General features: G+C 39.7%; 1 protein-coding gene across 1 annotated transcript in view; it reads right to left on the bottom strand.

The window, feature by feature from the left end:
- The window catches only part of ubxn4 (UBX domain protein 4), a 62,576-nt gene that overhangs the window by 31,224 nt on the left and 13,111 nt on the right, over positions 1 to 18,241 (bottom strand). The window contains exons 2-7 of the mRNA XM_072579691.1: positions 13,429 to 13,531; positions 13,277 to 13,305; positions 11,592 to 11,710; positions 8,647 to 8,824; positions 3,197 to 3,323; positions 439 to 493 (exon numbers count right to left, since the gene is read on the bottom strand). Coding sequence (XP_072435792.1) covers positions 439 to 493; positions 3,197 to 3,323; positions 8,647 to 8,824; positions 11,592 to 11,710; positions 13,277 to 13,305; positions 13,429 to 13,531 — 611 coding nt within the window. The remainder of the gene's footprint in view (positions 1 to 438; positions 494 to 3,196; positions 3,324 to 8,646; positions 8,825 to 11,591; positions 11,711 to 13,276; positions 13,306 to 13,428; positions 13,532 to 18,241) is intronic.

Below are 18,241 nucleotides of genomic sequence, written 5' to 3'. Positions count from 1 at the left end.
CCATCTGCCGTGTCAGGATTCAAACCCAGGTAACCAGAACATGAGCTGAGCTTCTGGATTAACAGTCCAGCGATAATACCATTAGGCCATTGTCTCCTCTTAATTTGTGTGGTTGCTTCACTTTACTGCATGCTGCTTGCCTGTTTGCCATGCAAGTAATCTTCCACTGCAGCTTCACCAGGTTGACAACTCATTTTAGGTATGCCTGATATTGCTCCTGCCATGCCCTCTTATACTCTTCATTGAACCACCGTTGGTCTCTTGCCTCGATGGTCATGATGGAGTGGAGATATATACATTTGAATTCATTTTCTCCAAGATCAAAGCCACAGCATCTGGAATACTAATCCATTAATGCTATTTAAATACAAAAATATTCGAATGTGCCATTAAGCTGTATGCTTAAGGAAGAAAAAAACCATAAATTGCAATGTTTACCGTTAACTCATCCTCTTTTTTCTGTTCTCTCCGCTCTTCTAGTTTCTTAGTGAGCCTAGATGTAAATAATAAGACGGAAAGCAGATTAAAAACCAGAACTGGCATATGTCGCTGACACTGACCACATGAAAACTGCTTAAAGAATTTCAGCAGATTCCATATTTAGCCATTTTACATCCATCTTAATTTGGTATCATTTAATGTGCTTTTTTTAATTGAAAAGGTGAAAAAAATATATTGATGGCAGCAGCGCAGTTGATGTGGCTTACATGCAAAGCCTTTGACAAGGTCTCGCATGGAAGCTGGTCCAAAAGCTAAGAGACCATGGGCTCTGAGGCAAGTTGACAAACCAGATCCAAAACTGGTTAACAAATAGGAGACAAAGGATAATGCTAGAAGGCTAGTTTTGTGTTTGAATTGAATTGAATTAGCATTATAGTCACATGTACTCAAATGTGTACAGTGAAAAGTTTATAGTCGCCCCTTACAGCACCATTTAGGTCCAAAGATACCTAGGGACAGCTTCTTCAGTTACAAGATTTGGAAGCAAGTAACCATCGTTCTACCACAGGGACTGCTGCTGGGACCATTGCTATTTCTTATCTACAATAACGACTTGGATGTGAATGTAGAAGGTATATTTATTAAGTTTGCAGATAACAAAAAATGGCATTGTTGATGGTAAGGATATAGTCACAGGCTACAGTCTGATATTCATCAGCTATAAACTGGGTAGAACAATGACAGGTGGAATTTAATCCTGATAAGTGAGAGATGATGCATTAGGTGAAGCTTAATAAGGGAAAGATTTACACAATGAATAGTAGGTCCCTAGGGAGTACCGACGAGCAAAGGTACTGTAGTGTTCAAGTCCATAGATCCCTGAAGGTGGCAGTGCAGATAGACAGGGTGGTGAAGAAGTTTTTTTTTTAGAATGCTTACCTTCATTAGTTGGGCTGTAGAATATAGAAACAGGGAAGTCTTGTTGCAACTTTATAAAGCATTGGTTAGGCCGCAAATGAAAGTGTGTGTAGTTCTAGTCGCCACACTATTAGAAGGATGTGACTGCACTGGAGAGGCTGCAGAGGAAACTCACTCGGATGCCGCCCAGATGGAAAGTTTTTGTTATGAGGAGAGACTGGATAGGCTGGGCCTGTTTTCCTTGGAGCAGAGGCGGCTGAGGGTGAATCTAATTGAAATACACAAAACTACGAGAGGCACAGATACAGCTGATCATGAGAATCTCTTCTCCATGTCTAAGTTCAAGGTGAGAAATAAGTGCTTTAGAGGGAATAGAAGAGGGTGGTGGAAATATGGAACATGCTGCCTGAGTGTGTGGTGGAGGCAGGCACTCTTGCAACATTTGAGAAGCAGCTGGGTGAGTACTTATAATGACAGGTTACAGCTGGCTATGGACCAAGTGCTGGTAAATGGGATTAGTATAGTTGGCATTTGTTCATTGGCATAGACATGGTGGACTGAAGGAGAAAGTGATGATTGCAGATGCTGGAGACCAGAGTTGAAAAATGTGGTGCTGGAAAACACAGCAGGCCAGGCAGCATCCGAGGAGCAGGAGAATCGACGTTTCGGGCATAATTTCTGAAGAAGGGTGGGCTGAAGGGCCTGTTTCCCTGTTATGACATTATGACCTAAAGCATCTAATAATGGGGCAAGGAGGAAACAGCCTATTGGATTGAAAGACAACAGAGTAATTAAAATAAATTGCGCTCATATCATTTTACTGAACACAAAATAAGGAATAGTAAGGTCACGAGGAGTGCTGCTGAACAACGACCTTGGAGTGCAGGTTCATAGTTCCTTCAAAGTGGTGTCTCACACAGATAGGATAGAATGCGGCGTTTGGTATGCTTACCTTTATTGCTCAGAGTATTGAGTATAGGAGTTGGGAAGTCATGTTGCACTACACAGGATATTGATCAGACCACTTTTGGAGTAGTGTGTGCAATTCTGGTCTCCCTCCTATGGGAAGGATGTTGAGAAACTGGAAAGGGTTCAGAAAAGATTTACAAGGATGTTGCCAGGGTTGGAGGATTTGAGCTAGAGGGAGTGGTTGAATAGGCTAGAGCTATTTTACTTGGAGTATTAGAGGCTGAGGGGTGACCTTATAGAAGTTTATAAGGTCATGAGGGGCATGGACAGAATAAATAGACAAGGACTTTTTCCTGGGGTGGAGGAGTACAGAACTCGAGGGCATAGGTTGAGGGTGAGAGGGGCAAGATATAAATGAGACCTAAGGGGTAACTTTTCCACGCAAAGGGTGATGAAGGTATGGAATGGGCTGCCAGAGGAAGTGGTGAAGGCACGTACAATTGCAACACGTAAAAGACATCTGGATGGGTATATGAATAGGAAGGGTTTGGAGGGATATCATCCAAGTGCTGGCAGGAGGGACTAGATTAGGTTGGGATATCTGGTCAGTATGGACGAGTTGGACCAAAGAGTCTGTTTCTGTGCTATATATCTTCATAACTGACTGGGGTCAGAAAGAGCTTGATGGGCCCAGAAAGAGTTGACTCAAAATAAAGAATTAAACTTCTGAGGTTCATCTAATTGTAAAATTATGAAAAATAAAATCAAACTAACACAAGTACTAACAACAATGTTACAAGTCCAGGAAGTAAGAATATTCCAAATGCTTATTTCGCATTAAGACTCCATTAACAAAACATTATCAAAATAAATATTTTAGGACATTTTCAAGTGACTTGCAATTCAGACAAAAGTTAGTTGGAAATACCTTTCAACTCTGGCGTTAAGGTCTTCTTCGGTTTGAGAGGGAACAGAATATTCATCAACACAGCATCTTCCAGGCGAGTCAGCATGATCGGAATGGTCTGAACATGCAGACATTTTAGAAGGTGATTCTGGGAAAGCAGTAAAAACAAATGGAGAAATTTATCTTCAAACATTAGTAATTGCACAAAATGAATATAGCATAACCAAGTTTGTAACTTGAATAGTTTTTAAAATGATTTTTCCTTACACCAGATTCTCCCAAGACTCTTACTTACTGAGGTCTTGAAATCTTAAGAAATGCTCAGTACATCCTTCTCCTCTACAAGCGTAATACACGTAAGTTGTTTTTAAGAGCCTTGCAAAAAGAAAATGCCGTTTTCGTACAAGATCACATAGGAAGTGTTCACAGACTAAATCTCAGTTGACATGAAACCATAACTGGTCTCACCTGAATTCACAACAGTTACTGGACAGGGATCAACTGCAAAAAAAAAATTCATCAGTTCTACAAGCCAAAATATATGCAGGCCAGTTCTAATTTCTCTGGAATAGTCCTTCCAGGATTTGTTAATTTAAAGCAAAGTGAGGATCAAATTCATGTGCTTTACAAAATATGTTACGTAAAGAAGTCCCTTTGGTTTAATAATACGGCCAGCACTGCCAGCATCTACAAATCTTGACCCCAATATTATCACAAACTGGATAATTTCACCTTCCACTGTATTTGAAAATCCAATTTCCTTCTCCAAGCACCAAATTTCAAGGTTCTCCACGTTCATAGTTCTTACCGGTGATTCACGATGATCAGTGATAAGACAGTCAAAACTAACCAATGATCAAAAGTATGCCATCACATACTTTCACAGTAATGTTTTTTAAAAACGTAGACAACTTTGGGTCATTCTTTCTACAAAATTACATCTCAGATATGCTTTTGCTGTAAGAATTCTGGCCCCACATAATCATGAGAGGGCACACACGTCAATCTTCTGCCCCAGCAGGAAGTATCCTGTGATGAAACTGAATGTGGACTCAAGGAGAAAACTTGCCCTGTCATGTGGTATTACTTGTAGAGCTGCTATCTGATTGACAGTTCTTGGTAGGGGAATAGAATTTCTGGTGCTGATAGGCACTTAACTGACTCTTTTATAGAGTCAGAGAGATGTACAGCACGAATATAGACCTTTTGGTCCAACTCATCCATACCAACCAGATATCTTAAATTAATCTAGTCCCATTTGTCAGCACTTGGCCCATAGACCTATCCAGAAGCCTTTTATATGTTGTAATTGTACTAGCCTCTGCCACTTCCTTTGGCAGCTCATCCATACACGCACCATGAAAACTTTGCATGAAACTTGCCCCTTCGGTCCCTTTTCAATCTTTCTCCTATCATCCTCAACCTATGCCCTCGAGTTCTGGACTCCCCTACCCCAGGGGAAAAGACCACATCTTTTTTATCCAGTCCATGCCCCTCAGGATTTTACAAACCTCTAAAGTCATCCCTCAGCCTCTGACCGCTCCAGGAAAAACAGCTCCAGCTTGTTCAGCCTCTTCCTATAGTTCAAACCCTCCAACTCTGACAACATCCTTATAAGTCTTTTCTGAACCTTTCAAGTTTCACAACCTCCTTCATCTCGGAAGGAGACCAGAATTGCACACAATATTCCAAAAGTGGCCTAAACAATGTCCTGTACAGCTGCAACATGAACTCCCAACTCCTATACTTGATGCTCTGACGAATTTCCATCAGATATTTCGCTCAGTGTCGTTATGGAGTAGAAAGAGGCCACTTGGCCCATACTGGAAGACAAGCAAAGCTTAAACTTTTAAAATTATTTGACAATTATAATATTTTACTTTCTGCTATTTGCACTTGTCACCCCTTCTTAACAAGTTCAAAATAATATTAAAATGATGTATTTCAACACACTTCTAGAGTATAAATGCTTTACACCTTCACAAATTTAGTGCTGTTAAACATGGCTACTATGTAAAAAAACTAACATTAAATGATAAAGTCAAGAAAGATTTTATGGATTTTGAGTTCAAGGCACATATAACTATATTATTTTTGTATTGCATAATATCCTTGTTCTTACTAAAAAAAAAGAGCCTTATCTGATTTAGTATGGACTGTTCCTTAGAAGATTCATTATTTAAAGTATACACAAATATTGAAAACTCTTTACTTGTCAGTTCTCTTTCTCAAAATAAAAGCAGGGGATTATATTAAAGTTTTAAATTCGTAAATATTGTACTTTACAGCACCACCATTTGTTGTGCCCAATTAACATCATTTGTTTTGTACTTGAAGGTGTTGGCCACACATAAGCTTGAATGAAGAGCAGACATATCATTAATTCCTGTTCAAGACTTAAATGTGTCTGCATATAATTTGTAGGCTTCAACAGTTAAAATGTGTGCAATATGAAGAATTGGTCAAAACTTATCAATACAATTTTGTTAGTACAATAATTGAAGTGCACATTTTATCTGTCTGCAATATTACTAAAGAACTGAAAGAGAAACAACTGAGTAAGAGAAAGAATGCAATGGATGATGGGATCTTTGTTTATAATAAGAATTATAACAAGGAAAGTATAAAACTCAAATCAATAGCATCATTTGAAAGCTTAACAGCATATATGGATCTCTATTCTTTTCCAAATGACTGGAAAACTAAATGAAAAATGAGTTGCGAAGCAGAGTACCTGCAGTTCTTTATGTTAAGAATTCAAGTATCAATGTTTACATAGAAATTCACTTACTACTTAAAAGTATAACTACATAGCTTTTTACTCAGCTGTAGTAACAGAAACATATTATCCTTGCTTCTGGAACTAAGCAGTTTGAGACTTTCATCCAAATTTAACTGTTGAAAGCAATACGTTGTTAAAAAAATTAGGAAGACAGTAGATAAATTAAATAATCCTCTTATCCTAACATTGCTCCCTATTACACCAATAATGGACAGTTACTGCACAAGTAAATCCAGTGCTTCATAAAGAGAATGTTTGTCTCATGGATCACAAGAGATAATCTGATAATATCATCACAGCTAAGATTTCAATTTTTAATCATAACAGGCAGAGTCAACATGACTGTATTAAAGGGAAAACATATGGACCAAACTCTGGATGAAGGATAACTGGTCAATGTATTATACTTAAATTTCCAGAAGGAATTTGATAAGGAGCAACATCGTAGGTTACTGCAGAAAATAAAATGTTCATAGCATAATGTGCAGTACATTGACATGGATAAAAGAGTGGAGGCTTACAGGAAGCAGAGTAATGGTGAAAATGGTTTTTGTTTTGGGGCTGGCAAAAGCAACATGTGGTGTACCACAGGGATCAATGCTTAGACCTCAGCTCTTTAAAATTTACATAAAAGACTTAAAAGAAGGGACAGAAGGTATGGTTGCCAAATTTGCTTATGACAAAGATAGGTAGGGAAGTAAGATGTGAAGAGGGCACAAAGTTACAAAAAAATATCAATTGTTTCAGTGCGTGGGCAACAATTAAACAAATGGAGCAAAACACAAGAAATTAAATTGTCCATTTTGGTAGAAACAGCAAAACAGATGTATGTTGTCCAAATGGTGAGGGATCAGAGTTCTAAGATCCATAGGAATCTGAGTGCCTAACTGTGCAAATTTCAAATGGTTAGTTTGCAGGTACAGTAAATTAGGCAAGTTAATAGAGTGCAATCATTTGTCGTGAGCGAAGATGAAGACAAAAGTAGAAGTTTATGTTTCAGTTATACAGGATGTGGTGAGGCCATATCTGGAACACAGTGTACAGTACTCGCACCTCTTAAGGACAAATTTAAGTATCACTGGAGGCAGTTCAGAGAATGTTTACTGGTTTAGCTGGAATGGGTGGACTGCCTTTTGAAGATGGGACAGGCTGGAGTTTAAACGAGTAAGAAGCAGCTTGACTGAAAGCTAAAAATCTTGAGTGGTTTTAACAGGACAAATGTCATGAAGAGGTTTCTCTTCTGGCAGAATCTAGAAAGTGATTGATTAAAAATCAGGTCGCTATTTAAATCAGAGACCAAGTGAAATTTATTCTCTCACAGGGTCATGACTATTTGGGACTATTTTCTTGAAACAGTGGAGAAAGTAGAATCCTTCACTTTTTTTAAGTTAGAGGTAGGGACGGCATGGTGGCTCAGTGGTTAGCACTGCTACATCACAGCGCCAGGGACCTGGGCTCAATTCTATCCTCGGGCAACTGTCTGTGTGGAGATTGCACATTCTCCCACTGTCTGCATGGGTTTCCTCAGAGTGCTCCGGTTTCATCCCATAGCACAAAAGATGTGCAGGTAAGGTGAACTGGCTATGCTAAATTGCCCCATAGTTTTCAGGGATGTACAGACTAGGTGCATTATTCAGGGGAAATGCACAGAAATAGGGTAGGGGAATAGATCTGGGTGGGATACTCTTCAGAGGGTCGGTGTGGACTTGCTTGGCCAGATAGCCTGTTTCCACACTGTAGGGATTCTATAATTCAGAAGAGATCCTTTTTAAGTCAGGGTTGAAAGTAGGTAGGGCAGGAAGGCAGATTTGAGGTAACAATCGGTCATGATTGTGTTGCATGGGGAGAGATTTGGATGGGAGCTGAATGACCTACATTTACCAGTGAGCCACAGTTGAGATAATAGAACCAAATCAAAATAGCATGTGATTGTAATCAATGCAATATGGCTGCTACACACGCTCTCACACAACCAGGGATATCACCTATCCATGACAGGGCTGCAGGAAGCGTCTGCAAATGATGTCCCTACATTCCATTCTTCATTAGGGTAAAGAGGTAGAGGTCATTGGGGCAAAAAGTCTTGAGATTTTGGGGGGGGGGGGGGGGGTGTGGGGGCACACGGGGTAGCAGCTACAATCCTACCTAATACCAGGGAGTTTGACTTGGAGACAGATCATTAGAATTATTTTCGGAAATGTCAAGGGAGGCTTTTAGTGTTATTAGTGTTCAAATTTTTCATATCCTAATACAAGCAGACAATCCTTTATCTGAAAAGCTTTGAAATCCGAAGTCTTTTGCGTGAAGTTTTTTTCTCATTAACAAAGTTGTTTGGCGTGCAGTTAACCCAACTCCACACCCACTCAACCACCATCACTCAAATGTGACGTGGGGGCTTGACCCAGCACTGGCAGACTTCAATTCTGTTTCAGGGCCCAAAGTACTCTCAGGTGCACCTGGTGTTCAGTAAAACTTTTCTTAAATTTCACCGTTAAACTGTTACTTATTCAGAAATCCAAAAAAATTCAAGTTCCGAAAACCAGCTGGTCCCAAGGGTTTCAGATAGAGGATTATGTACCTGTACTTGCATTATTTTCCTAGTGCAATACAATTTTGTTTTACTACCAGTGCCAATAGGTATGCATAGTGGTCAACAAGTGGGTGTTATTTGTTTGCAGAATTCATTTACCTCTGGATCTTACTTGGGGGCCCGTTGCTGCCAACGTTTCAGTTGTTTTCAAATCAGATACTTGTGGCTCATTTTGTTGAGTAATTCCTGAAGCTTCACTTGTTGAAGCCTGGTTTTGACCTACATGGTTTTCCTGGTTGTCACCTGCTGCTGCTGCTACATTCTTTTGTCTATGCATCTAACAAAAAGCAAAGTAAATATATATGAACTCACTATGAGACAAATCCATTGAATCCTCAATGTTAACAGATAAAAAAATCTGAAAAATATTGAAGTCATCCAAAATAGACGAGCTTAGGTACATTTCAAGCAGCAGCTACTAAACAGTGGAATTTGAATGAATAAAGTTAAATGCCTAGAGATCATGTGCAGAATAGTAGTATTTGGCTCATGTATAAAAATAATGCAGGTGTCACACTTTCCTCTTAAACAATCTTCTTCCTTCCCTGTGTCATATGGCCTAACCTCCACTCCTGAAACCTGGACCATAGTATAGATCGATATTTCAGGGCTGTGCTGAGTGCTGCACTACTCGAGGTGTTGTCTTTTCCAAGAGGCCAAGTCAGTGCTCTTAGGTAGTCATGAAAGATGCCATGTCACTATTCAAGTGAAAGCAAGGGCATAGCTAGCCAACATTTCTCTCTCAATCTAGATGATATCAGGTTATTTGGCCATTATCTTTCTGCTGCTTGTGATATCCTAATGTGCTGTTGCATTTTTGTAACTTATGATAGTGATTATCTTCCAAAATGACATTCATTGGCTATGAAATGCTTCAGGGAATTCTTAGGTCATGAAAACCACTACATGAAACTAAGTGATGTCTTTCCTTCTTAAAGTTAACACAATACACGAGATATAACTAAAATTATACAGAATTACAAATCACGTATGATTAACTTTTCACATATAAGCATATAAGCACGGATTTGTGAAGGGTAGGTCTTGCCTTACAAGTCTTATTGAATTCTTCGAGGAGGTGACCAAGCATGTGGATGAGGGTAGAGCAGTGGATGTAGTGTACATGGATTTTAGTAAGGCATTTGATAAGGTTCCCCATGGAAGGCTTATGCGGAAAGTCAGGAGGCATGGGATAGAGGGAAATTTGGCCAATTGGATAGAAAACTGGCTAACCGGTCAAAGTCAGAGAGTGGTGGTAGATGGTAAATATTCAGCATGGAGTCCAGTTACAAGTGGAGTTCCGCAGGGATCAGTTCTGGGTCCTCTGCTGTTTGTAATTCTTATTAATGACTTAGAGGAGGGAGTCGAAGGGTGGGTCAGTAAATTTGCAGATGATACAAAGATAGGTGGAGTTGTGGACAGGGAGGAGGGCTGTTGTCGGCTGCAGAGGGACTTAGATATGATGCAGAGCTGGGCTGAGGAGTGGCAGATGGAATTCAACCCTGCGAAGTGTGAGGTTGTCCATTTTGGAAGAACAAATAAGAATGCGGAATACAGGGTTAATGGTAGGGTTCTTGGTCAGGTGGAGGAACAGAGGGATCTTGGGGTCTATGTACACAGATCTTTGAAGGTTGCCACTCAGGTGGATAGAGTTTGTAAGAAGGCCTATGGAGTATTATCGCTCATTAGCAGAGGGATTGAATTCAAGAGTCGTGAGGTGATGTTGCAGCTGTACAGGACTTTGGTTAGGCCACATTTGGAGTACTGTGTGCAGTTCTGGTCGCCTCACTTTAGGAAAGATGTGGAAGCTTTGGAGAGGGTGCAGAGAAGATTTACCAGGATGTTGCCTGGAATGGAGAGTAGGTCGTACGAGGATAGGTTGAGAGTTCTCGGCCTTTTCTCGTTGGAACGGCGAAGGATGAGGGGTGACTTGATAGAGGTTTATAAGATGATCAGAGGAATAGATAGAGTAGACAGTCAGAAACTTTTTCCCCGGGTACAACAGAGTGTTACAAGGGGACATAAATTTAAGGTGAAGGGTGGAAGGTATAGGGGAGATGTCAGGGGTGGGTTCTTTACCCAGAGAGTGGTGGGGGCATGGAATGCGCTGCCCGAGGGAGTGGTAGAGTCAGATTCATTGGCGACCTTTAAGCGGCATTTGGATAGGTACATGGATGGGTGCTTAATCTAGGATAGAAGTTCGGCACAACATCGTGGGCCGAAGGGCCTGTTCTGTGCTGTATTGTTCTATGTTCTATGTTCTACGATATAATGTATTGAAGCTACAAAGTCACAGTGCACATTGTGGGTGAGAATAAGGAGCAGACTCTACCCAAAGACAGCCAAGAATTCAGTAGCATAGCTAATTACAAATTATTTAAAAATTCAGACAAGTTTTCAACCAGACATAAAACAATTTTTGAGCTTGTTACAAGATGAAATACTAACATAATTATGCTGTGATGAATTGAGCTCATAAAATATATAGTAATTAAAGCTGAGTGTATGAATCTTTGTTAAAGTATAGTTTTTACAGCAACTTCTGACACTGTGGAACTGCATACCCATTACGGATTTAAAACAGGAGCAAATAAAAATCTGAGTGCATTCCATTTATCAGTAATTCAGTTCTTTAAATGACGACACTAGGTTTGCAAGGACATTCTGGTTTCCGAACAGTCACACTCTGGTGCTTCCTTAGTTTGCTAGCTTAGTGATTAAAGAATTGTACACAAAGCTCAAGTCCTGACCACATAAAAATGGATAGAATTTCACATTTTTTGAAGGATTTATACAGTTAAAAACTTCCCAATGTTTCAATTTATAATAGATGAATCACAGGAAGCCAAGGGAATTCCCAAAATGGAACAAAGCAAACATTTTAATAGCTGTATCTCTATATTTATTAGGTGATGGTCAGTAGTCTCAGTTTGCTAGTATTATTAAACGATTTGGTCAAGTTTCAAGATTCAAACATGAAAAACAAATACCACAATACCAAGAAACGTCATCACTGCATAAAAGGACAATTTCAAATTGCTTACTTCATTAACTTTCTGAATTCGAGAAACTAGTTCCACTGCAGTCACACTTCCAGCAATAACTTCCAATGGGATTCCATTGTCTCCTATAAAAAAGCTTGATGGAATGCACACCACAGGATCTGGATGTTATTAATTTAGGCTATTATAAAGAGAATGTGTGATAAGTTGGACAACACATATCGATCGAGTTTTTTTTTGTCAACCGTTCTAGATAACAGTTTCAGAAGCTTCAGTTTTGAAAGATTTCAAAATTATAGTACTTGCACTAAATTACTTGCAACAAAATGTATCACTGACAAACAGCTGCTGTTGATTTTCATGCCCGATAAAGCAAGTATTTTGTCCACAATGTAAATCCAATTGACCTTACAAAGCAAACAGCTGCATGAAAAAGCCAACGTCTGTAGCACAAATCGAAAATCTCTGAATGGAATTAATTCCTCTAGTAGTTCTGAATTGTGTGAACAATGCATCCTTTCCTAACATGAAGGAACAAACTGATTTAATCATAATCCATCATGAGGAGCATCTAAAAAAAAAATTGGAAAAAAAATCATTTACATGAATGCGAAAAAAAATCTTAATTAATTTCATTCCTAATCTTAAAATTCACCTTTTCAATAAAAAAAAGAATAATATTTTTGGGTCGCTTCTTTCAACATCATGACTGGGTCTTTTTCACTTATCACAGGAACTCAACAATCTACTGACTCGATTTTTTTAATTTCCCAGTTTTAATTCAGTGACATTAAAGTCTTTTCAAGGAATCTCTGGTAAAGGTTCATTAACTTTGCAGTCTTTAGTTAATCAATGTTTGGAATACTTTCCTCTGCCCTTTGCTAAGGCCAGCTGAAAAAGCAGAGTCCAGCTTACACTCACTATAAAGCACTAAAGCTCAAAAACAAAACACAAAAGATACTGCATTCACAAATATCCAATGGCTTTATCACGACTTACTGCATTTTTAAAAAAATTCTAATTAGATCAAAAAGTTCCTTTGAATCCTAAAAGGCAAAGGCCCAAGAATAAACCTTTCACAGAAATCACAAGATTCAAGTTTAGGCTCATTAAATGGATTGAAGTGATCAACAGATGTAATAGTCTGTCGTCAGACAGAAACTATATTCCACAGTTCCTCAAAATACTTAACATTTTGTAATTCAAACAAAAATAATTGTCATTTTATAAAAATTAAAAATAAATGAAAACCACACTCCTATTCAGACGGCCGGCATTTCTTTTTAAAACTGATGTTCAATAGGGTACAGTACGTGGCTATATTGGACCAAGTAAAGAGAACCTCCTGTTTAGAGAGAGAGAGAGAGAGAGAGAGAGAGAGAGAGAGAGAGAGAGAGAGAGAGAGAGAGGGGGTGGGGCGGGGGGAGGACAGGGGTTGGCACTTCGTGGAACTTAATTTTCATCTGTTTCGGAATCTCACTATCATTGTTTCAAGGTGATTTCAGTGTGTCATTTTTGTATGCAGAGCACTGAGTAAATGCAAACTATCCTTTTCTGTGTTGTAGTTGGCGTCTCCATGTTATTATATGGAGTCCACTCACTGGTATTAACATATTTTTGGACTGCAACTCCAAATGGACATCTTTGAATTTCCATACCGCAAAACAAAGAGTGCTTTAATGCATAATACACTTCAAGAACAGCTTCATTAAACAATAAAAGGATACAGATTTGAGAAAACTGCACACATGTTTCACTGTAGGAAAAAGTAACAAATACTTTTATCAACCATTATAATGGCAATGACTTCTGTGAAAACATTAAATAAAAAATCATAAGCAGCATCCACAACTGAGCATCCTATAATTGAGACACTTGCCTTTTAGCATCTATTTTAATAGCAACAAAAGAGTTTACAGTTGCATCTACTACTTCTTCAGCCTCCCAACTTGCAGCCATCCGTGCTGACTGTTCATCATCCCCTAAAAATAACCAGCATTCAAAATATATTAGTGATGTTCTGTGAAACACATGCAATCTACGTTCATCTTCAAATCACATCAATTATTCTATACTATAATTTTTACAAATTACTTTAGACAATTTGGACATTACTGGCGAGGTCAGCATTCGGTGCCCATCCCTAATTGATGACAAATCACCAACTTGAACCACTGCAATCTATGTACTAATTATGATGTTATGGAACGTCTATTTATGGTGGACTTGAATGGCACATTATATCAATAATTTGCAGTATTTATACATTTTTGGAAGATCTGCAACTAAATGCATCTAAAATGAATAAACCTGCAATCTCTTCCAGAAAATCAGTAAGTAAATTTGAGTGCAATTAATATTTTCTTTCATTTGGTCCTCGAGAACTCTTGTAAGGACTATTTCTGGAACTTGAAACATATCAAAAGATAAATAAAAAGTGGAGAAACTTTAAAATATACTAAAGTATCTTTAGAAAGTGGATCTAAAACAAAATGCTGGAACAATCATTTTCAAAGAAAGAAAAATATTTTAAATCCAAATATTTTTCCTTTTGATACAAGTTTTGCCCACGTATTTCCAGAATTTTCTGCTTTGGTTTACTAATATTAAGAGCTGGTTTTCCTTATTTGTGCAACAGACTGAAAACAGACACTGAAATCCTGATGTTAAATATGTGCTAACAGCAACATAAACATATATCAGGTATCTTGATGATTCATGAGCAAATGAGGGGGCTGCCTTTACACAATGATCAGGCACCAAAAGATTACCATGAGAAACTGAACAGCATTTTTATAAAGCATGCCCCTGCCTTCACCTTTGATGATTTGCATTGCCCATAATGGGTTTTGCACATGAACAAAATCAGAATTATACAGCCTGGATACAGACCCTTCAGTCCAACTCATCCATGCTGACCAGACAGTAAAATTAATCTCGCCCCATTTGTCAGCATTTGGCCTTCCTATTCATATATCAGTCCAGATGCCTTTTAAAATATTGTAATTGTACTTCCTCACCACTTCCTCTGGCAGCTCATTCCATACATGCAGCACCCTCTTCATGAAAAGTTGCCAGTCAGGTCCTTTTCAAATCTTTCACCTTAAAACCCCTGCCCTCTAGTTTGGACTTCCCTACCATGGGAGAAATACCTTGGCTATTCACTTATCCATATCCCACATGATTTTATAAACCTCTACAAGGTCACCCCTCAGCCTCTGATGCTCCAGGGAAAATAGCCCCAACCTAGTCAGCCTCATCCCTGTAGCTTAAACTGCAGCAACATCCTTGTAACTTTTTTCTGCACCCTTTCAAGTTTAACATAGCTTTCCTATAGGAGGCAGACCAGAATTACATGCAGTAATCCAAAAGTGGCCTAACCAATGTACTGTAAAGTTGTAACATGACATCCCAACTCCTACACTCAACACACTGACCAATAAAGGCAAGCATATGAAATGCCTTCTTCACTATCCTATCTACTACCTACAACTCCACTTTCAAGGACTTATCAACCTGCACTCCAAAATCTTTGTTCGGCAACACTCTCCAGGACTCTACGATTAAGTGTACAAGTCCTATTGTGATATGCCTTACAAGTCTTTGGCAAAATAACAAAGCTGACGAAGGAAATACAATGGATATTAAGGAAGTGTTTGATAAAATGGCACTTAAGTATTGTTAACAAAGCTGGGGCTCACAAGAGTCACCAGCTTGGATATAAACTGGCTTAACAAAAACACAGCAAGTTGCTGAATTCTCTCTTGTTGAAGATGTTTTGTAAGAAACAGGACATATGATAAATGATTTCGATACTGGAATAAGGAGTAGAATTTCAACATTTTCTAAAGTTACCAAGATTGGAGGAGTGACAAAAAATGAAGATGATTCCAATCAACAGCATATATATGTATATATATACACTGGCAGAACGGCGGCCTGAAGATAAAATGGAACCAGGGACATGCGGGAAGGAAAAGTGCTGAGGGAGAGCGAATTGTGTCAACATGTCCCATTCCAGAGGGTCATGGTCATTGGGAGTTGGATGTGGAGAGGGAGAGATTCCGCTTGGGCCTCCTCCCAGTGAGGTATCTTATCGGTGAACCTTTACTGTTTATTTAATGGTCCCTCCTTCCTCTCACCCAGCCAGAGGGTGTGTGTTTAAAACTGGAGGATACTGTGAGATGGCGAGCAGCTGGTGAAGGGAGGGGGATGGCTGATCACTGCGATGATGAGGATGGCACCGTTTTATATCAGGCCAGAGCCGCTCCAGACCAGGAGGATCACTGGTGACTGAGCAAAGGAAGAGAACTTGGACAGGCGAAGAGTGAGTGTGTTTGGGATTCTCTTCCTCAAACGATGATCGAAACTAATTCAATTGTTAAATTTAAATCTGAAATAAACATTTAAAAAAAATTAATTCAAGGGCTATGAGGGGGTATGCGCTCAAGGCTAGCAAATGCAATGAGGCCTCAAACCAGCCACCATCTTATCGAGATGCTCAATATGTTCAAGGGGCTGAATGGCCTCCTCTTGTTCCCATGAAACTTAATTACAAATTTAAGAGAACTCTTCAGTAAAATCGAATGGTGATGAATTAATAATGATGGATAATCTATTGCAAGACAGGACTGGTTCTGCTGAAACAGCTGGGATGGGGCTGTGTATTTCTCAGCTTACAGTTACTGCTGATTGAGTCTCCAACATGGCATCGTACACCACATAGAAAAGGACAACACAGGAAGAGACCCTTCGGCCCACCATTTTGTGCTGAACAAAACCCCAAATTAAATGAATACCTTGTGCATGCCCCCTAGTTTTAGACATTTCAATTCTGGGGAAAATATTCCAACTCTCAAGCCTATCTATGCATCTCATGACTTTATAGACTTCTATCAAGTCTCTGCTCAGCCTCTGCTGCTCCAGAGAAACCAAGCCAAGCTTTCTGAGACCTTTTTGAGGGAACATCCTGGTGAACCTCTTCTGCACTCTCTCCAAATCTGCCACATCCTTTCTATAATGTGGTGACCAGAACTGAATGCAGAATCTTAAGTACGGCCAAAGAGTCAGAGAGGTGTACAGCACGGAGGCAGACCCTTTGGTCCGGCTCGTCCGTGCTGACCGGATGTCCTGACCCGGTCTGGTCCCGCCTGTTGGCGCCCGGCCCGTGTCCCTGCAGGCCTTTCCTATTCATAAACTCATCCAGATGCCTTTTGGCCTCCACCACTTCCTCTGGCGGTCCATTTCATACATGCACCACCATCTGCCCCTTAGGTTTCTTTTATGTCTTTGCCTTCTCACCCTAAACTTGTGCTCTTGACTTCCGGGCTCCCCCAACCCCGGCGAAGAGACCTTGCCGATTTGACCTATCCATGTCTCTCACGATTGTATAGGCCTCTGTAAAGTCACCCCTCAGTCTGTCAAACATCTTACTGAAGGCCATATAGATCATGTCCACCGCTCTGCCCTCATCAATCCTCTTTATTACTTCTTCAAAAAACTCAATCAAGTTTGTGAGACATGATTTCCCATGCACAGTCATGTTGACTATCTGTAGTCAGCCCTTGCCTTTCCAAATACATGTACATCCTATCCCTCAGGGTTCCCTCCAACAAAATGCTTACCTTTGAAGTTAGCCTCACTAGTCTATAGTTCCCTGACTTGTCCTTACTACCTTTCTAAAATAGTGGCACCATGTTAGCCAACCTCCAGGCTTCCAGCACCTGTGACTATCAATGATACATATATCTCAGCAAGAGGCCTAGCAATCGCATCATTAGCTCCCCACAGAGTTCTAGGGTACACCTCATCAGGTCCTGGGGATTTATTCACGTTTATGCATATGTCTTATAAAGCTGCAACATGATATCCTCACTCTTGTATTCAAATCTTCGACCAATAAAAGTAAGTGTACCTTATGCTTTCTTTACCATCTTATCTACTTGTGTGGCCACTTTGAGTGAAGTATGAACATGACTCCCAAGATCCCTCTGTCCATCAATGAAGTTCAGAGTCCTGCCATTAACTGGATACTTTACCTTAACATTTAATCTCCCAAAGTGCAGTACCTCGCACTAACCTGGATTAGATGGATTAAACTCCATGTGCCATTTCTCAGCCATTTCTCCACCCACATCTGCAACTGATTACATCATGCTATATCCTGTGAAAACCTTCTACATTATCTGCAGCTCCATTGATCTTTGTTGTCTGTAAATTTGCTAACCTACCCATCCACATTTTCATCCAAGTTATTTGCATATGTCAGGAACAGCAGATTCCCAGTACAGAGCCCTGCAGAACACTACTAGTCATGGATCTCCAGCCTGAAAAACACTTTTCCACCACTCCCCTCTGCCTTCAATGAGCAAACTGATTCTGAATCCACATGGCCAAGTCACCGGGGATCCCGTGCATCTTAATCTTCTGCATGTGCCTATCATGAGGACCTTGTCGAAAGCCTTTCCATGTCGACAACATCCATTGCTCTACCCTCATCGATCACCTTTGTCCTCTGCTCTAAAGATTTAACTAAGTTTGTAAGACATGGCCTGCCCTGCACAACGTCATGCAGACTGTCCCTAATTAGGCCATGCTTTCCCGAGTGTGTATAAATCCTACCCATATGAATTCTTTTCAATAGCTTCCCAACCACCAATGTGAGACTCACTGGTCTATAATTTCCTGAATAA

This window comes from Chiloscyllium punctatum, chromosome 10 (assembly GCF_047496795.1).
Source record: "Chiloscyllium punctatum isolate Juve2018m chromosome 10, sChiPun1.3, whole genome shotgun sequence".
NCBI lineage: Eukaryota > Metazoa > Chordata > Chondrichthyes > Orectolobiformes > Hemiscylliidae > Chiloscyllium > Chiloscyllium punctatum.
The sequence above is the reverse complement of the archived record's forward strand: the minus strand, read 5'-3'. Positions and strand labels throughout refer to the sequence as shown.